The 21,070-nt window shown below is 54.6% G+C and overlaps 1 protein-coding gene across 8 annotated transcripts in view; it reads left to right on the forward strand.

The window, feature by feature from the left end:
- Nucleotides 1–21,070, forward strand: part of MCF2L (MCF.2 cell line derived transforming sequence like) — a 186,706-nt gene that overhangs the window by 51,435 nt on the left and 114,201 nt on the right. For 3 of the 8 annotated variants that reach the window (XM_058548524.1, XM_058548517.1, XM_058548521.1), the window contains exon 1: nucleotides 16,107–16,218. The exons of the other annotated variants lie outside the window; for them this stretch is intronic. In XM_058548524.1, the coding sequence (XP_058404507.1) occupies nucleotides 16,140–16,218 (79 nt within the window). In that variant the 5' untranslated portion in view covers nucleotides 16,107–16,139. Of the gene's footprint in view, nucleotides 1–16,106; nucleotides 16,219–21,070 lie in introns of those variants that run through there. 8 annotated transcript variants of the gene reach the window in all.

Raw genomic sequence — 21,070 nt, forward strand, 5'->3', positions numbered from 1 at the left:
CACTGCCCCTAAGTTAAGGCTTGAATGAATGACATTTCTAAAGTTGTATCAGGTGTGTGTAAATAATTCAGCGCTGGGCGAAGGAGGGTGGAAGGCAGCAGGGCGATTCCGCGGTGAGAGCTGGCCACGCGCGTCACTTCTTCATGCTCCTGGAGACGCAGATGGAGCTGGAAGTGAGCTGGAGACGGCCGCCCGCCCTCTCCCACTGCCCCGGCTGGTGGTGGGCTGGGGCGGGGTTTCACACACACGCCCTGTTCCCCAGTTGCTGTTTTCGGGAGATCTCAGCGATGGTGCACTCACTGCGTCATCTTTTCCCGCTAACCAAATCCCTCGAGGGAGAACAGAGAGGAAGCTCCATTTTCTTCAGAATGCTCGAGTCCCCACGCACCTGCTCCTGCTCCTCCGGGCTCAGGGAGAACCCAGGTTCTGTGCCTCCCTTCTGACCTTCTTTGGTGTTTTGTGGATTGTTTGGGCAGCATATTTGGTGGGTTGAATCTAAAAACGTACCTTAAGTCAAATTTAAATTTCTTACTGTGAATTTTCTAAACAAGTAATAAACCAGCTTCCTAATTATAACTTGGCACGTTCTCTGGTGTTTCCCGGTTTGGAGCAGGAATGTAAACGGCAGTCTGCGTCAGGACTGGGACGACACCGTGAGTCCTGTGGCGCCGGCATTATCATCCCATCAGCGGTTTCCTTTCCACTTGAATGTCGGGTCCACAGACCAGAGAGAACACGGGGCATTGGGTGTGATCATTAGTGAGGCCCGCGACAGTGACGTGCCCGTTTTCGGAATAGATTCTGTCTTCACGAAGAGCAGCTGGCACTTAGGAGGGCAGGTGACCGTGGTGCTGGGGCTGCTCTCACGGGCGGTCTGTGCCGTGGGCTGGGGCCCTGGGTGCGCCTCTCGGTGAGATCACCTCTGCTGGCTCACCGCAGGAGGCGAGTGTAATGCCGCCCCTTGCTGGGAGCCCTATTTTGGAATCAGTCCTTATTTGCTGCGTTTTTGGGGAACTGGAAGGTACATTCCAGCTCTGATTTCCTGTAGGAATGCGGTGAAGGGTTGGCCGCCTGACGCTGAAATCGACAGTTTTAGCCATTGGCGTCCATCTCCTCCAGGTTCATCAGATGGAGGTGGACGCTAACGGGTGGGTAGGGAGCCCCGACCTGTACAGGGCTCGGGAGCTGAGGAAAGAGGACGCGTTCGCTGTTTCGCAGGGTGCTCTGCAGAGGCATAAGCAGAGTTCAACGGCACAAAGTGGGGGTGGGAGAGATCCCCCAGATCTTACCTGCTGTGGTCCCCAGAGGGAGGTTGGTCCCGTCTGTTGCTGCACGTCCCTCTTGGTCCCCTGGGGCACAACTAGCAGGGCTGCCATGATCCCAGTTCCGTGGCCTTCCCTGCCCAAGGCCTTCCAGCTGGAAACATGGGAGCTGCGCCCAGACCAGGGTGTCAGCCCTGCACCCTGACCAGTGCCTCGGGCAGAGCTGGGCTGGGAAGTCACAGGCAGAGCCGAGCAGGACGGGGAGCTGCCCAAGCCCGGGAGACCTGCGTCTGCTTTGAATGCTCTTCCCCAATGCTCTCAGACTTATTTTATTTGACAACCTCGTGTGGGCGCCTGATATTCCAGGCGTAAGTGGAGTGGTTACCTATGTTTGCATTCCTCGTTGAACTTTTTCTGCATTTGTCTTCTCACCCGCGAGACCACAGGTGCCCTGTGGCCGGGGTCATTTTTTATTTTTCTGTCCACTTGTTTTCCCAAAAGGCTCAAACACAGCGGCAGCAAAAGAAGGAAATCTCTCCGGCTCTGCCCCAGGCATGGTTGCTGGTACCCCCTGCCCTGCTCCTGTAGGGCGGGCACAGCTCTCCGCCCCTCCTGCCTCCTCCAGCTGACACTTCCAGAGGGAGGAGGGTGGCCAAGGCCCTGCTACCCTGAAGAGGGTGGCCCTTTCCCCAGACCCCGAAGGACACACCTTAGCACGCCCACCAGCTACACTCCTACGCTGGTGTCCAGCTCTCAACACCTCGCCAAGACGTTCAGCCTTAAAAAAGAAGGAAAGCCTGCCATTTTCGACAACATGGATGAACCTGGAGGACATGATGCTAAGTGAGATAAGCCAGACAGAGAGACACAAATACTGCATGATTCCACCTATAAGAGGTGTTTAATAGACTCAGAAGTAGAGAGTAGGGTGGCGGCTGCAGGGGCTGCCAGGAGGGGACGGGGACATGTTCTTCGGTATGAAGTTTCAGTTATGCAAGATGAGTAAGTTCTAGAGCTCTGCTGGACAACACAGCGCCTTAGTTGACAACGTTCTCGACACTTAAAAATGCATTGGGGGTAGATCCATAAGTGTTCTTACCACAAAACGGGGGACACCAGAATCTTTTGGAGGCGAGGGGCATCTGTTACCTTGATCGTGGTGAGAGCGGCACAGTGTTCCCTTGTATCCAGACTCATCAGATGTGCACGTGAAATGGGTGCAGTTCTTCATACATTAGAGTAGAGCTGTTTAAAAAAGAAAATATTGAAATAAAAGAAAAAAAAGATGTCGGTGGGACCACTTTTTTACTTTTTACTCTTTCTGTCGAAACTCATTATCCCGCTGACTTAGCCAGGCGTCCACAGGGGCCACACAGACCCCCTCAATGACCGTTTCCCTTGGGCTGAGTCTCTGTCTTGGCACGGCACTTTGGGGTGAGCACCCCCAAAAACTCTGGTTTAACTGGGGGGCCAGCATCGGGAGAACCATACTCCGGGGCTCCTGCTATGTTTTGCAGGGTTTGGCTCACTGCTTTGCAAACAGCAGGTGCTCGTATTTGCTGGCTTGCTCTATAAGGAGGAAAACAATCGTGGGATACTCAGGGCTTCGCCGTGCCACACCTTCCTGCTGCAGTCTGCGTGGCGACCTGTAGGAGTGGCTTCCCTGGGCCAGTGCCAGGCATGGGGCCTTGTGCCCTCAGACCTCGGACATCAGGACAGAAGCGGGGTGACACAGCCAGGGTCTGAGCCTCAGAGGTAGAGGCGAAACGATTTACTGGATGAATAAATCTACAGCAAAGCAAGATGACCAGCCTCAAGTCTCTGTCCTGGGTCCACAGGTCAGCAGTGGAGGGGGCTGGTCCAGCAGACACCATGGGAAGCAGCAAGCACACTCTGAAACTCGGGGACACGGTCAACAGGTCTGACTGGGTGTGGACTCTTGCTGTGGTCTATCCTGGCTTTCACGGGCTGATTCTCTGAATATTATAACACTGGCTGGTATTTGTTGAATGCTTACCACGTGCCGGGTCCTGTTCTAATCATTTATGTGTATTTGATCCTCAAAACAACCCAATGATGTAGTACTTTACAGATGGGGAAACTGAGGCAGAGAGCCTGAGTAACTTCTCTAAGGTCACCCACCTAGGAAGTGGCCAGGCTGGGATTCGAACCCAGGTGGTTGACTCTGGACCCAGACTCTGAACACATTACAAGGAAAGTCTCCTGAAGGGGCGTTTCTGTCCCAAAAAGAGCACTTTCCAGCCTTTGACGTTCTGTGTGTGAACGTCGCTCTGAAGGCCGGGATCAATGCTCGCTGTGGGGGCGCAGCCCCGTGCACATCCCGACCGTGGGCCTGTAAATACACGTGTCCAGGAAATCCCAGACACCCTGGGGAATAAAATCGACGCCAGTCTCCAGAACTGAGTTTAGATGTTGCGCTGAGCCCCAGAGGGACCCACGCCAGATCTCTTTAAGGCCTGCAGCATGTGTTTCCTCCAGTTCCATTTGGTTTCTTAGAAAGTATTTAAAGTGTAGGAATAAAGTCCAGATACCACGGTGTATCGATTTGTTTTTCCTACTTCCCAGCAGGCCTGATTTCCAAGGAACCAAAATAGTCAAATACAAGCCTGGGTGAGTGGCGCCGGCCGTGCCGCCGGCGCTGTGCTGAATGGCCAGCGGGGCCACAGCGGTCGTGCTCCGGTCTGAGGAGGTGCGATCTGTGCTGAAAACCTGGACTCACGTTCACATGCTGACGGGAGAATATTAGAAGTCAAAGCATAAGCTAGCTGGGAGCATTTTGCCTTTCTAAAGCCACTGTATTCTCAGCCAGCGCGTGTTCTGTACAGCAGACGTGTCTCTAGAGCCAGGTGGCAGCTGTGTGGGCTGGAGGCCCTGAAAACGCTCCTCTCCAGAGTCGCGCGTGGTGGCGCTCTGAAGCGCACCTTCAGGAGGTCAGCTGCTGTGTAGTGACCACCTTGCATGGTTGTGACGCGCACTGTTGGATCGATCGCCTTGTTTACACGCACCTGGGATCTGAACAGGCGACTGTCTTCAGGGCAGCTCGCAGCTCCCTCTGGGTCTTTGAGCTCCTGTGTGTGCTCATGGAGGCAGCCTCACCAAGCTCCGCATTTCACGTCCTGCTGCCTGTACACATCTGCTGGCCAGCACCTACTGCCACTGGAATGGAGAAGGCGCCACCCAGGTGAAGCTGGGGTCCAGGTGTGTCCCCGGGCCTGGGGGAAGCCGGGGTCTGGGTGCACCCCTGGGCCTGGCTTTCAGACCAGGTTTCCTGGAAAGCCAGGCACATTGTGCCTAAAATCTCGCATTCTTACATTCATCTGACCATGGATGTATGTTCATCAAAACAGGACACACCACGCATGAGATTTTCCTTAAATATGGGCTTTTCTGGTAGGTAATCAAATTTATATGCATTTATATAATGTCTCAGGGTTTTATCAGCTTCCTGGTAGACCAGTCCTTTGCCCCCACAGCCAGAGGCTCTGGTCACATGCGTCCTTTGGTGTACGTTTTGGAAATGTGTCCATGCGTCGCCTCACCCTTCTGCCTGCCAGGCAGTGGGGCTCCTGCCTGTTCTGTTTCTCATGCTCCCTGGACGGACAGCTTTATTTATAGGCCGGCCTCCCAGAGAAGGCAAACAAAGAGCAAAGGATGGACGGTGCCTGTGAACGTGACCGGAGAGTCCTTCCTGGACAGCACTTGTGGAGGAGTCCCCACCCCACGGGCTCCTGCTGCCCAGAGACAGGCAGCCCCAGCCGTGTTACTACAGGTATGTCACAGGACGGCGGGTCAGCCTGCGGGCCTTTTCCAGGAGACCCTGGTGCTGTTCTTCTTTGAGGACGTGGTGTTTTCAGAAATCGTGTTAACGCTTGTATGCATTAATCAGTAGTAGTCCAGTTATGATGTCTCAAAATTGTAGGGGCTTTGCGCTTTTAGACCCACGCTGTCTATGAAGAACTATGGAGATCTTGGATCTGGAAGATCTGATTGAATCTTGCTGTGTGGATGAGGGGCGGAGGCTTCGTGATGCAGAGGAACGGCCCTGCCCAGATGGAGTGGGGCTGTGGGTCTGGTCCGTGCAGCCTATCCTCTGACTGGACAGACTCGCTGAATTGTCTGTTTCCAGGTCTAATTCATCTTTGTCATCGTTGTTCTGTTTTTTATCCGTGTGGTAGGATATGGTGTATGTGTCATGTACATTTCTGTGTGTGTTGTTGTTACAGCATCTTTTCTCACGGGTTTCATAGCCACGTCATCCTGACTTGTGATTCTCGTCACTTTCCTCCGTCTCCACCTCGTATATCCCAACGCAGAAGGTTTGCTTTGGCTTGTGAGTTTTGTGAAGCTGATGAAGATACATTTCACTCAGGATAACGCTTGGCTGACTCAAAGAAAGGGAATTCCGTTTTTTCTTATCACTTAGCGTTTTTATTTTATACTTAAAGAGCCCTCTTTGACTTATTAAGGCAGAATTTTATCATCAATTTTGCATATACGCAAAGGGAAAACATAAGCAAAATGACTCGGTTAAGGTTTTCCTAGCATTTCTTCACTGTCAGCGTCCGGCTCTTCTGAATCCCTTAAGTGGCCCCACACGTCCACATGTCCCTCGGCCTTCGCCAGCAGTCTTCCCAGGATACCAATGTGTTAATGTAGTCCTCTTTCCTTGATGCCTTATTGACCAGTGAAGGAAGACAGCTATTCCGTGCTCTCAAGACGAGGCCCGTATGAGTCAGGTCTCAGAGACCCAGAACCGGCAGGAGATACACAGATGTGAATCATAGATCCAGATATGGTTTATTTCAAGCCATTGGTTTGTGTGATGGTGGGACCTGGCGAGTCTGAAGTCTGCAGGCAGGCAGGCCGAAAACTCAGGCAGGGTTTCTATGCTGCAGCCTTGAGGCAGAATTCCTCTTCCTCAGGAAAGCCTGTCTTTGCTCTTAAGGCCTTCACCTGATGGGACATGGCCCACTACCTCATGGAGGGTGATCTTCTTTCCTTAATGTCACTGATTGCAGGTGTCAATTAACCACACCTACAAGCACCTCCACAGCAGCCCCTAGATGAGCATTGGTCTGGATGACAGGACTAGAGCCTCGCCGAGCTGACATGTACACTGACCATCCCATGACCCTGTCCTGTCCCCACCCACCTCCCCTGTTTCCCTTCCATTAATCATTCTTTCCTTCTCCCTCCACCCACGCACCCCGTAGGAGGGGCACAGGCATGTGCTCCTTGCTGTTTTCACTGCCCATCGGCTTCTCTTCCCAAACCCCACTGGTGCCTCCGCACTTTCACAACTCGTGCGACGGGGATGACTCATGCCAGAGCCGCCCTCGTGGTGGGGTTCCGTTTCTGCTGCCCTGGGGCTCACGGGGCACCTGGAGGTCCCGGGTGACTCTCTTCACGACCTCCTCCACGTGCAGGTACTGATGGACGGAAGCTGTAAACGCAGTAGCTGCTGTAAACCCTTGACCTGGACGAGAGGGCGGAGCAGACCTCAGTCCCCTGTTCAGACAGGAAGGCCCTCTGGGGTCCAGGGATAGCGGCAGGAAATCAGAAGTCATCTGTGGCCCCCATGCTGTCTGGGAGAAACTTCTCTTACACACTTAATGAGTGTCTTATCCCGAATAAATTACAGTTGCATTCCAACCTGGTGGTGGTGTTATTACTAAATGTTAACTTAAAGAATTCTATAAAATAAAATTCCAGTTTAATTTTCAAAGCCTTGTTTTTATCTCTTCTATTTGTTCAAGACCCACCAATGCTTTTTTCCCTCTAATATCTCTTTTAGAAAGAATTTAATGAATTGTGCTAGAATTACCTCCTGACATTCTCCCCTCTCGCTCCTTTGATGTGGGAGCAGCATAGGGACACTCCGCCACGTCCCCGTCTGTGCTCCAAGCAGTCCCATGTAGATCACCTGCGGTCCGGGCTCTCGTGGAGACGTCCTTGGAGCTCGTGCGACGTCAGAGCATCTTTGTTTAAGAACGGCGTGTGGCGTGGGGAGGCCGCACATGCTCTCCTCACTCCCCGGCACAGCCTCCCACGTTTGGGGTTCCTCTCTCCCAGGGGCTCTTCCTTCTTGAGCACAGACTGTCTTTTTCTCATGCAACGAGGTTGTTAACCTTGTCCCGGGGAGAGCTGTGGCTTCTAAGGCAGGCGCCCGGGACAACAGACTATGAAGGAACGGTCTTGTTTCCCTAAATCTTAGCTGTTGGAGGCGTTCTGTGCTGTTTCAGTCGGTTTATCATCTGAGTTCTGTTTTCTCACGATGGGAGCGAATGTTTCTTCTCCCAGCAGAGACAAAGGCAGACCAGCTGTTAGCCAGAGTCACGGCAAAGTCTAGAAACTGAGTAATTCATTACAACTCACACCTCATGCAGCACGGTGATGTTGACCTGCTGTGGCAGCCTGGGTGGAACGCGTGTGTTACTCACAAGTGCACATGTGACGCTGGTCCCACTCCTCCACTCCCCAACAATCCAATTAAAATGTTAGGAACGGACACGCAGCCTCCCTGCGTTTTCTGAATAGTCACGAGTATTTACATGATGAGAGGTGCACGGTTTCAGTGTTCACTCCATTTAGTCTCTCAGGGCAGCAGACTCCTTTGCAGACACAGAAAACAGCTCCTCTGTCTGACTCTTGGGGTTTGAAGGAGGCGCATGTGTCCAGAGGTTCCCCGTGCCCACCGTCTGCCCTTCCGTGGGGCCTCTTGGCTCCCTGGTCATTCTAGTCACTGCGCAGGGACCTTGCGTTGGAGTGGGCAGTCAGGTTCTTCTCTGAGGGGGTGGGCGGTCAGGGTCTGTAGAAGGGGCTTTAAGATCTTAGCGGGCACGGCTACATCAGCTTCCTGTTGCTGCCATGACAAATGACCACACACATACTCACTTATCATCCTCAGATCAGAAGTCCAAAGCAGGGTGTGGGCAGGGCTGGTTCCTCCTGGAGGCTCCAGGGGAGGGTCCATTGCCTGCCTCGTCCAGCTTCTAGGAGCGCCTGCCTTCTTGGCTCGTGGCCGCGCATCGCTCCAACCTCTGCTCTTGTCTCTGACTCTCCTGCCCGCTCCTGGGGGGACCCTGTGATACTCTGGGCCCACCCGACAATCCAGGATGATCTCCCAATCTCAAGATCCTCAACTAATCATGTCCTCAAAGTCCCCGGGTCCACGTACGGTCACACATGCACAGGTGCTGAGGATGAGGACATGGACGTCTTTGGGGGCCCTCATTCTGCCCACTGCAGTGGCCTCCTCAGTCCCTTTCAGGCTTGAGTTTACAGGCTGTTCCTGTTCCGATCCGAGCTGCAGCACAGCTCAGGTGGGGACCCCCAAGGGGCCGCTGTCTTTTGGTTCACAGTGACGAGGGCCGGCGGGTTGCTCAGGCGTGCAGTCGTGAACTTCCAGGGATGTTAAATCTCTCTTTGCCCCCCGCCCCTCCCCGATGGAGTGCCCAAGTCCGCCAATGCCCCTTCTAGAGGTCCCCTGGCTCTGCTGGATGCTCCTGGGTGTGCCCAGGTGAGAGAACCTTCCAAAGATCTGGTCTGTTAGATGTTTGACGTCAAGTATGTCTGAAAGTCATAAATCAAAAGAATGAAGCAATTTGATATGCTGTTTTAGTGTCATTAAAATAAAATATGTATAGGCACTGCTGTGTTCTGAGTGTCGTGTCCCCAGAATTCATATGCTGGAATCCTAATGCCCGAGTGATGGTGTTGGGAGGGGCCCTCAGGGAGTGATGAGGGGCTGAGGATACAGCCCCCGTGAATGGGATTGGCGCCCTTGTAAAAGAGACCCCACAGATCTCCCTCGCCCTTTCCCCCACGTGAGGACACAGGGAGAAGGCCCTAGAAAGGGGATCCTTACCAGAACTGACTGTGCTGGCACCTTCATCTCGGACTCCAGCCTCCAGAACTGCGAGACCATAGATTTCTGTTGTTTGTGAGCTCCCCATCTGTGGTATTTTGTTATAGCCTGACAGACTGAGGCACAGATGTGAAAGTGTCAAGTGGTTCCTTCCCATTATTTACTGCTTTACACCTAAACAAGTGTTTTCCCCACGTGAAATCTTTCTGACTTGGGGGCTGGCCTGGCCCATGAGGAGAGGCACAGGCCTGATGCTCCCAAAAGATCTGCTCAGGGTGCACCGCTGGGAGGTGGCAGGTGACATCTTTAGAAGAAACATAGAACCAAGGGAAGCCAGTGCTCTGGGTCCCGGCCCAGTGGGACAGGGAGGGGCTGGCTCTGTGGTTCTGTTGGGGGCCCCCAGCCTGGCATGGCCCCACCCCCTCCTTGGCCAGCCCTGCGTGGCTCTGGGGGACCTGCGGCCCCTTCTGTTCTCATTTCGAGGGTCCCACCAGATGAACGGCTGCATTAGGGGCTTACCCCTGTCTGAGGAAGGCTCCCTCGTGATGCCCTCCCTGCCCGCTCTGCCTGAGAACGTTATTCATACTTGAGAGGGTTTTTATTTCCCAGTTAGGATCCTTCCGGAAGGTCCCAGTTGGTTAGAGGTTTATGGTCTGCTGGATGATTTTTGTGAAATTTCTCTTTAACAGTCCCCAATAAATTGTGAGACCGTCCGTGCCTTGCTCCCTGTAACTGATGCTGAGACCAACGGGGAAACACCCTGATTATGGCATTTCCTCCGAGCATTCTTGGTGGGTTTTTATGAGACGACACCATGGGCACGTCTACTCCTCATCCTCAGGGGCCTGGGCTCTTTGCTGAGCTCAGGAACCGGATTTCAGAGCCTGTCTCAGGCTCCCGAGTGAGCGGAGTGCGGAGAAGCAGGGCCGGGGGCTGGGGGGTCTCTGTGCGTGGAGTTTTCTGGGTCATCCGAGCCTCCGGCCTCTCAGCTGTGCAGCTGCCGTGGGACCTGGACACTGTCTGTGCCGTTCCCCAGCTCTCTCTGGGACCTAGCGGACGTGGTCGTGCCCAGACTAGCCCCTTTGTTACCTGAACAGAGTGGATCTTGGTGATACTTTGTTCTGACTCCATAACTTGTCTGTTACTTTTGGTCGTTAAAATAGCTTCAGCTTGGTTTCCAGGGCTCAGTCCTGTTCATTTATAAACCCCCGTCTCCACATCTTCCTCCTCCACTCGGGATGAGGGGGCCTGCTCTTCACTCACCACTCTGCTCCAGCCTCTCCCCTGGCCTGGCTTCTCCCTGTCGGGGCAGGGAGGGGAGACCTGTGCACGTGCGCAAGCACACGCGTGTGCACCCACGTGCCTGGCTGTCTCCCCGGGTCCTGTCTGCGCTGCCCTGGGTGGGACCCGCGTGTGGTGTGGTGGCGGGCCAGGCCCGCCCGCTGTGGCCGTCTGCCCGGTGCCTCCGCACCTGGCGGCCTGTCCAGACCCGTCTTCCCCAAAGCTCCGCAGCTGCTGACCCTGGTGGGGCGGCTGCCCCTCCTCTGCCGTCTCTTGTGAGGCCCTTATCTTCCCAAGAACTGAGACAGGATATAACACTGTGGGAGTTAAGGTGTGCCCCGGGACGAGACCATATACGTACAGTTGGGAAACGATCCCCACGGTGGGGTTAGCTGACACTGCATCACATCACACAGTCACCGTTCGTTCTCTGTGGTGAGAACGTTGAAGATCTACCGTCTTAGCAAATTTCAGGTACACAATACAGTGTTGTTAACCATAATCGCCACGCTGTACATCAGATCCCCAGAGCTTATTCATCTTATAGCTGGAAGTTTGTGCCCTTAGACCCACATCTGCCCATTTCCCCCACCCCTGGCCCATGGAAACCACCAACTGACTCTCTGTTTCTATAAGTTGGACTTTTTTAGATTCCACATATAAGTAAGATCATACAGTATTTGTCTTTCTCTGTCTGGCTTATTTCACTTAGCATGAAGCCTCAGGGTCCATCCACGTTGGTGCAAATGGAAGGATTTCCTTCTTTCTCGTGGCTGAATGATATTCCATTGTGTATATATATACCACATCTTCTTTGTCCCTTCATCCAACAATGGACACTTAGGTTGTTTCCATGTCTTGGCTGTTGTCAATAATGCTGCAATGAACGTGGGGGTGCAGATATCTCTTTGAGACAGTGATTTCATTCCTTCAGATAAATACCCAGAGGTGGGATTGCTGGATCATGTGGTAGTTCTATTTTTAATTTTTTGAGGAACCTCTGTACTGTTTTCCATAGTGGCTGCACCACTTTACACTCCCACCAACAGTGCACCAGGGTTCCCTGTTCTCCACATCCTCGACAACACTTGTTATCTCTTGTCTTTTTGATAAAAGCCATTCTGACAGGTGTGAGGTGACATCTCCTTGTGGTGTTGATTTGCATGTCCCTGGAGATTGTTGAGCACAGTCTACCTCGTTCTTACGTTCTTACGTGTGTAAGTGGTGTGTAGTGGCCTCTCGCCGTCAGCCCCTCAGGGCATCCTGGGTCAGTCCTGCCTTTTGTTTTCTGAATATTCTGTCCCCATCTTTGGCTCTGGGTTAGAGGAAAGGCAGCTGCTGGGGGCCCAGGCAGGGGATCATCCTGGCTGCCAGGTGGGGGCGCTGCTGGGCCCAGAGAGTCGGGAGAACAAAGTTGTCTGAGAGCCAGGTGAGGTGCCGGGTTTGGGTTGAGAGCAGTGGTCTGGTGGCGGGATGGTGGCATCTCCAAAGTCCACTCCGTCCCGGGCTGCCCCCCATCTTGAGGACTGAAGTCCTGTGCCCTGTTTTCTCCTGTCTTCCAGGCCCCTCACCTCTCTCCCGACCCTACCTATCTGTGAAGTCCTTCTTCAGGGACCGGCCCCCTGGCTCAGGCCTCCGGCTCCTCTTCTCAGGGATCCTGCAGAGCCCCTTCAGCTCCTCTTCATCACGCAGACGTGCTGTGACCTGGTTAAGACTCGGAAGGAGAACATATTCCACACCCTGTACCCTACACCTGTTCAGGGGAGGTCACCACGTCCCTGGCCCCCGAGCCCTCTCCCCTCAGATGCTGTCACCTCCCAGCTGAGGGTGTGGGGGCCACACTGTGTGTCCCTGAAACTGTGCAGCCCAGTTTGGCCTGTTTCTGAATTGGGGATAAATGGGGTCGTGTTTTACGTATTCTGTGCAGTTTCCTGTTGTAGCTCAACTGATGTAAACACTCGTTTCTACTGCTGCCCCCTTCCCGCTGTGTGGCCACAGCATGGCTTATTTATCCATGTCCATTCGTTCCACGGTCGATGGGACGGCGCTGTTTCAGTCCCCCCTCTGCTGTTAGTGGCACTGCTGCAAACTTGGGGTCTGTGGACACCGCTGTGCACGTGCGGGAACAGCACTGCCCGTGTCCTGGGCTCTGTCACACAGCGTCACGCCAGCTCCCCAGGGAGGGGACTGTGCTCGTTGACACGCCTTGTTCCCCACCTGCCCTCAGGATGCGTGTCCTGGTCGTGGGGGCCCCCATGTGGGGTGTCACACCCATGAGGGCAGGAGGCGCCTGCCCTGTCCAGCTGAACCAGGAACCAGCTGGGCCTGGCTCCCAGCGCCCAGGGAGTGGTATTCAGGTGTCAGGGTGCCTCCTGAGGTTCCCCAAGGGCTGGTGAGTGAGGTCGTGCTGCACGGTTGGGGATTTCTTCAGAGCTCCATTTCCAAGTCTCCCTTTCCTCGGCCCCCTCGCTGTGGGACACGCAGAGCAGGCAACGCCTGCGTCCTCACTTCCCACGGCCGGGTTCAGCCGCTCCGGCCTGGCTGCGTGTCTCCCGTGATCTCCCGAAGTGGCGCTCCCCCAAGCTCCCTCACCTGTCTCAGGAGGGCCGGCCCCCCAGGACGCCCGGTCTCTCCCCAGGAATCGGCCTGCACACCCTGCGGCTCTCCCGTTGCTCACCTCCCTCTCAGGGCTGGCTTTTCGTAACGGTTGCTAAGAGGCTGTGTTGGTGTCCAGGTGTCACGTTACCTTCCGCCTTCCCACCTGGACGCCACCTGGCCTGCTGTGGTGTCCAGCTCCTCTGGGAGGGGGCGAGGCTGCAATGGACCCTTGGGACACTCGGGCTAAGAGTCTCCGTGCAGTGCTGGCTTTGGACCTTACCTGACTGTCCCTTATTGAACTGTAAGGGACTTGGTGACACTCCACCTGAGATACAGCGTTTCCCTGAAGCAAACACTTGTTTTCTGGGTCTGCATTTGTACACATCTGGGTGTGAATCCTGCCTCTGCCGCTTACCAGCTGTGTGACCTTGGGCAAGTTACTGACCTCCCTGTGCCTTATTCTGTAAAACAGGGTAAAAGTAGTGCCCGCCTCCCAGATCCTTGTGAAGATTAAGTCAGTTCACACCAGGTGAGGGGCTAAGGAGGGCCCCTGGGACACAGCGGGTCCTCATAAACGTTGGATGGCCTTATGATTGTTATACGTAGGCAGATAGGAAATGCTTTTTGTAGAAAGATAGCACTATCTGTGCCATAATTAAGGAGAGATGAAGGTTTGATAGAGAGAGCGGTGGGGGCCATTTATTTTAAGTGACGGGCTCACATGATTGTGGGAGCTGGTGAGTTTGAAATCCGAAGGGCAGGCTGTAGGCTGGAGACCCAGGAAGAGCTGATGTTGCAGCTTGAGTCGGAAGTCAGTCTGGCACAGAATTCCCTCTTCCTCGGGGGAAGTCAGTCTTTTTCTCTTCATGCCTTCAACTGATTAGATGAGGCCCACCACATTGGGGAGGGTGAGCCGCTTTACTCAGAGTCTGCTGATTTATATGTTAATCACGTCTACAAAATACTCTCAAAGCAACACCCACACTGGTGTTGGAGCAAACACCTGGGCACCGAGGCCTGGCCACGTTGACACATGCCAGCAACCAGCACAGAGGCTGGCAGACTCAACTCTGAAGCTGCACTGCAGTTAGCGGCTTGGTCCCAGAAACAGCACCAGCTGGAGGTGTTTTGGGGACAGAGTGGATGGCCCAGGGCTGAGGACAGTGGCTGAGTGTGGGTGGAATGTTCGCCCATGAAGGGGACGGGTCAGCAAGAGCAACGTGGGCAGGGCCTGTGTTTTCTTTGTTTGCTTTTGGTATAAAGAGTGGAGGGGCTCTCGAGGGGTTCTCAGAGTGTGGACCAGCCGCGTCAGCGTCCCCTGGGTCCCGCTAGAAATGCACGTGCCTGGGCCCCCCGGGCCTCCGGGCCAGGAAACTGTGGGGTGGGCCTGGCCACCTGAGGTGAGCAAGCCCTCAGGGATTCGTGCACCTTGAGTTTGAGTGCTGCTTGTGTGCACTTAGGCGCCGGCAGTGGGGCAAGCCGGTGTGGGAGGAGGTGGATGTCCTGTCCAGGTGTGTGGGGGCCTGAGGGAACGTGGCCTGGGGGCCGGTTTTGGCCAAGGACCAGGGTGTTGTTGCCTTTGGAGCAGCGGGAAGGTGGATGCCGCCCACTTCACTCTGGGGGGAAGGGCCTGTGTTTTTGGATGCTCGTCAGGGGCTGGGCCTTCCCCCAGGTCGGAGGCAGGTGGCTGTGATAGGAGGGGGCTGTAGGCACAGCCAGGGTTTTCTTCAGCGAGGGGCAGCCCAGGGTGTCTGTCCACAGGGAGAGGCTCACTGTCTGCCCTGCGGTGACACCTCTCCGGACCCCTTTTTCGTTGGGCTCTACTTTGAACCATATGAAACTGCTGATATCCAATGGATTTTGATGTGAAAAAAACCAACAACCCAGCAATTTCTTAGTCTCACCCCAACTTTCCATGTGTGGTTATTACACCTTTGTTCCATGTTGCAATGATCTGTTTCCAGATCTTTCTGCCCCCAGGCCCATGAGCTCTCTGCGGGCAAATGCTGTGTCACCTCCCTCTTTTTACCCCCTGGGCCCAGCCTGGTGCCTGACAGTCAGCAGCCGGGATGCTGGCTCACAGGCTGCAGTGACATGAGCTGCGCCTTGAATTCCCCAAACCATTTATGGACATGGGCATTTCTTCCTGAAAGACACCTTCTCTAAGGAAGGGCATGCTGCCTGTAATGCCAACCACAAAAGATGGCAAGCCCCCTGGGTAAGGAGGGTGGCCCCCCCCAGGGCCCAGTGTGCACACGTGTGCTTGCACGTCCTCAGATGTGACAGCCATAGCCGTGCACACGCATGACTGGCATGCGCAGGGCGCTGAGGTGTAGAATGCATGGAGTGGCTTCGTGCCAAGCACGGCGAGGTCGGAGGGCCGGAGACTGCGGCGCGCGCTTCCCTCACCGAGCCCTGCATTCTAGGGCGGGCGGCGTCGCTGCCAGGAGCGGCGGGTCCACCCCGGCCATCCCGGGACCCACCACCGACGCTGGGACCCACTGACCTGGGGCGGCCGTGGCGGCATGCGGCGGCGCGGGGAGGGCGCGCCGGGCTGCTGCAGCCTCTGCACCTGCCCAGGGGCGGCCGGAGGTAAAGGGAGGCGGGCAGATTCGGCTCGCGCCCCCGCAGCTCCTCCCTCCTCTCCGGGAGGGCGCAGAGACCCGGGGCTGGGAGGGGTGCGCCCGGCTGCGCCTCTGCGCCGGGGAGCGCTGCGGCCCGAGGTCCCCTCCGGGTGCACACGCAGGATTGTCAAGCGATCGGTGGGTGCAAACTCGGAGCTCCCTGGTGGCCGCGGGAGTGCACACGCAGGTCTCCCAGGTGACCTCGGGGGTGCACACATGAGTTCCAGGTGACCTCAGGGTGCACACACAGGGCTTCCAGGTGGCCGGGGGGACCCGCGGGGCGCGCGCCGCTTCCGCTTCCGCCGAGCAGCCCCCACTCCTCGCAGGGCGCGCCCCTTGGCGGGCTCGGGACCAATCCCGGGAAGGGAGGCGCTGCCGGCCCCCAGGCTCGCCGCGCGCCCCCTCCCCACTCGCCCGGCCCCACCCCGCGAGCACCTCTGGTGCAGAGGAGACGAGCCGCGGAGGATCCTTCTGCTCTGTCGGAGGATGAGGTTTTGGCTGAGAAATGAAGAGATGGCCCTGGAGGAAATGGTGCAGAGATTAAATGCGGTTTCCACGCGCACTGGTAGGAGGAGCTGCTAGCCCTGAATTATATGTTCTTAAGCTTGACATCATGTGCTGAATCGGAGAGAAATGCGTCTTATTTTTGTATAACAGCCTTCATTTTTTTTCCTAGCAGTGATAACAGGAAAGAGCGGATATGATGGGTGTTTGTCTGGCAGCTGGTGGGTTTCCATGGACGGTCGGCATGGTTTTATTCTGCCTAGGATAGTTAGAATAATTGCGGATGGTGACACGGGCTTTCTTGGAGGACCCAGGTGTGTGTGTGGAGCCTTGTCTGAAATCTGCTCACTCAGCCTGCATTTCGGTTGCATCTACAGTAGTAGCAATGGAGGGAGCGTAAATCTTTGTGGACTGAAAATAAGCTGAGCCAAGGGCTTTCAGAGCCTGGTGTAGGGATGGGGGGCTATCAAAAGGTCATTTTGAGGAGGAAAAATATGGATTAATCAGGTGATTCTTTTCTCCACCAAAGATAATTTAAACCTAAGACAAGTGTTTGAAAATGGTGTGGGAAAGACTGGAAGAATAGCATAATTGGACATTCATTTTCCCTGTTAATTAAAAGATTACTTAAAACGAGCTTTGAGGAGCCGTTCGAGTGGATTCATTTAGATTTGAGAAAACGCTGAGCCGGTGGTGTCTAGCTGTTGGCTTTCAACTAGTCACATCTGAGTCTTCACGCTGCACTGTGCAGGAGGAAAACCGTTGGTGCTCACTAGTTTTCCTTGAAATGAAGAGGAAATAATCATAAATCATTAAAAGTAAGTGGCCAGCTTTTTGCCTGCTGTTGCCGTACGTTGTGTGGTATGCTGTTTCCTCACTGTCTGGGTGATACTTTCCGGGGAGATGAGATTTCTCCGTCCTTGGGTTTAGGCGTGGTGTCCTCTCTCTCTCGTGAGGGGGAGGCCCCAGTGGATTTGGGGAGCAAAGCTGATGGTTAAATCAGTATCAGCATCACTGTGTGTGAGGGTCTCACCAAGACTTTAGAGACATTCTGTTTTTAATGGTGATTTTTCTGATTAAAGCTGCTGGATTTATTGTATATAAGTCAAAAGAAAATAAAGCCGTTTTGTGCCGTCCTGCCCCTTATTCTTAGAAAGGCAGCTCCCTTCTTCTGAAACTCGAGTCGGTTTTGCTTCTGCAGGACTCGGCGTGTGGCTGCAGTGAAGGGTGCGGAGGACCCACCGCAGATTCACGGGGGTGCAGACGCGCCCGGGAGGGAGGGGCCGGCCCTTGCTCTTCACACCCTCTGCGTTGGGCCTGGAGTCGGAATACAGAGTGGGAACCGGTCCAAAGAGTGATGTCATTCCCTGGGTTTCAGGGATCGAGGTTTCTGCACGCACTCCCAAAGACGCTTGCGCATTTTGGATTGTAAAAGGCTCTCTCTGAGGAGCAGGGAGACACTGACCACTCGGTGAACTGTCCTGCGAGCCAGGCCTTCCTGTTGACCGTAGCTTTGTTCTAAGCAGTAGCTCTCAGACGAGTGTTCTCTGACACATCTGTGCTACCAGCAGTTGCAGATTTCAGCAAGACTCTTAAGTCCCTGCCAGGAGATGCGCGCGTTGTGAATACCCAGTGTCCTTTAGCTAGGGGAGAGGACCCTGCATCCTCCCGTCCACACTGCTTCCTGCTTCAGCACGGGCTCCTCTTCACGCTCGCTACGTGGGAGGTGTGCTGAAGGGCGGCTGTGACACGATGCGGGCGGTCAGGCTGTGTCTCCTCCGGTGTTGACACAGCGCCACCCGCCAAGCGTGGGGCATGTTGCACATTCTCTTGTGGGGACAGAGATGTAGGTCGATGTAAACCTACTTGCCAACTCAGGTCTGAATCCCAAACGCATCCTCACAGGAACTCCCCGTCTGTAGCGTAATGGCTTCTACCTGGAGGTGAGAGAGCTGTGTGCCTCCGGGGTCATTTGGGATTAGTGGCAGGTGTGGGCTGCTGGCACCAGGTGTCGTGATTCAGGGCAGGGGGCCTGACTCCTATAGGACGAGGTCAGAGGAGGGCTTGGGGTCAGTGACCTTTCACAGGGCTTCGTGGCTCTTTCAACTGCACAGGGCTGGATGCTTTGTGGCTCCACCCTGAACTGACAGGCATTTTATCTTCATCTGTTGGTCCGGACAGGCTGCTGTCTTATTTTAACTTCCGATTTGTATGTTGCTTCCACTCGTCCAGAACATTCATTGTCTGGGTTGGTCTGCAGTAAAGGAGATAAAGCATGCTGCCCATAGGGTCTGGGAATCTGTCTCTTGACCTTGAGAATTGACATTGTATATGCCCTTGAGCCTGATCTTTAATCGCAAGGCCAGGATCACTTTCCAGTGGCAAAAGCTCTTCTCCTACGTGGTAGGGCTCCTCTTCCAGCGTTTTTATTATTTTGGTTTTCTCTTTAGATTTGCAGTAATTGGATAAAAAGTAAGGAATATTTGAGGCAGAAATGCTAATGCATCTAGTTGATTTAAGCATTTGCTGAATGCAGAGGAACAGAGGTCCTCAAACGGGCATCAGAATCACTGGAAAGAATCATCACAGATTCCTGGGCCCTACCCCCAGGGTTTCTGATTCAGGAAGTCCGGGGCGGGGCCTGAGAATGTGCATTTTTAAGTTCTCCGGTGATGCTGATGGTGCTAGTCGAGCAGCTACATTTGGAGAACAACTGTTGTAGAAGAATCTTTAAATCTAGTGCCACCTTCTACACTGACTGACCTTGAGCAAAACACTAATTCTTGTCATAGGTGGATGATGATGCTTGGGTGGACGGATGGGTGGATGAGGATGGGGGGGGCAATAGATGGGTGGGTGGACAGAAGGATAAATGGTTGAAGTTGCATACAAGAATATAAGCCCTATTATATTTTAAAGTTTTGATGCCCCCCAGTGAGGATGAACAATTTTTAACTCTTTACGTATTGAAGGAACAGATCATTGATTTGCATCAGAACATGAGTGACAAGCCCACCTCACTCCTCTGGGTTGGAGTCCAGCCATGGGACCCTTACTCTTTAGACCAATTGTCTTCTTTCCCAGCCGTCCTATCCCATCCTCTCATCTTCTACACCAAGCTTTCCACAATCCAAGAAGCTAAATTTCAGCTGATACCTCAGCTGCTAACTCAGCCACGTTGAGGGTGGGGGTGGGCGTGTGGTCCAGCACCGTCATTCTAGCGGTAATTCGTGTTCACCCTTCTGACAACGTTCCTTTGAAAGAACCCAACCAGGCCTCCCACAGTTCTCTGTCTACCGTATTCGGTGGCAAGGAGAAGTCAGCCTTCTTTGGCAAGTCTCTTTCTGAGATCTCTAGAGAACTCTGAAGTAAGGAAATGGACATAGTGTTCGTGACAGAGCTGATCTGTGAAGTGTCTTTGTAGCAAAAATAGGTGTCCTTGGACAGAAGGGGAGAGAACGTGGAAGAAGAAGCTGACCGCCTCTATATGTGGAAAATGCTCTGGGAGGGAGATGATGGGGCTGCATCCTTGCTGTTGATTTTGGAGCCTGTGCCCTGCAGGAGTCTTCTCTTCTAAAGTGATAGTCATTGTTCTGGGTTCTGAGTTTTTCCTAAAGATACTGTTCTGTTCTATGGCTAATTGTTAGTCTCTGTGGAACCCCTCAGTCCACTCCTGCCCCTGGGTCCCCTGGCCCCCGACCTAGGAGAGCCCAGCTCCAGCCACGGATGTGTCTACCTCAGTCCACGTCACCCTTGTTTATGACCCATGGTGAGCTCTGCACTCTGGTGGGCTCTGCACTCTCGTCATCTCTGGTCCCACGTTGGAACGTGCCCTGCTCCTGTCAGCAGACACCTCCTCTCAGCCTTACGAGGGCTCTGGTGGCTGGCTTCCTTTCCTTCCCCGTGGCAGGGCTTCTTGTGGCTCTTCTGCATCCGGGGCCTCAGTGCTGCCCACCCGCTCCTTCAGGGCCCCCCCCCAGTGCAGTGGACATCACCGGGGCTGACCTTTCCCATTTGCTCTGTACCAGCCCAAGTGCCACAGCCCTATGAGGAGGCCTGGCCACCCCCCGGTCAGTCCTGTGAGGAGACCTTTCCACCCCGCTGGTCAGTCCTGGGAGGAGGCCTTTCCACCCCGCTGGTCAGTCCTGGGAGGAGGCCAGCCACCCCACTGTGAGGAGACCTGTCCACCCACCCTGGTCAGACCTATGAGGAGACTGGCCGCCCCACTGGTCACCTTGTGAGGAGGCTGGCCGCCCCCACCACTGGTCGATCCTGTGAGGAGGCTGGCCACCCCCCTGGAGAGTCTCCGGGACCTTCCACTGTTATCTGTGAAGCCCCTGGGCCGTGTGCGCCCTGGGTCTCGTGTCCGGCCACAGCTGGGCCTGCTGACCGTGGCCACGTCTCAGACTCGCCACGGAACAGGTCTGCTTCTGCTCCTGCTGGCGTCTGGGAGTGCCCCCGTCACTCACTCGCACGACACCCTGATCCCTGTTTGTGGATAACTGGAGAGATCGCGTTCTTCAGCCACAGCGGTCAATCCTGTGAGTGGCGTTTCTAGCAGCATCGGTGAGGGTGGAGCCAGGAGAGGTTTGTGGAGGCTCCTCCTGTCTGCAGGGACCCCTGACATCTGCACGGTCCACACCCCACGCAGGGGCGCACCCAACACCCCCAGGACGCTTGTGCATGTGTGTGTTAATTCTCTACACGCCCAACCTCAGACAGAGCCTGCGTCAGACAATACACAGGGGACGCAGAAGTGTGTGTCTCTGTTGGTTACTTGGAATCAGAAGGTACAACTTTATATCCCTGAAGAATTTTGGGGATTAAGATTTTCCAACGTCTGTAAAGTCTGTTAGTGAAAAAGCCAAGACTAGAGTCAAGACCTTTGGGCTCCTGAGACTCCACGGAGGTCT

Source organism: Diceros bicornis, chromosome 9 (genome assembly GCF_020826845.1).
Source record: "Diceros bicornis minor isolate mBicDic1 chromosome 9, mDicBic1.mat.cur, whole genome shotgun sequence".
Lineage (NCBI taxonomy): Eukaryota > Metazoa > Chordata > Mammalia > Perissodactyla > Rhinocerotidae > Diceros > Diceros bicornis.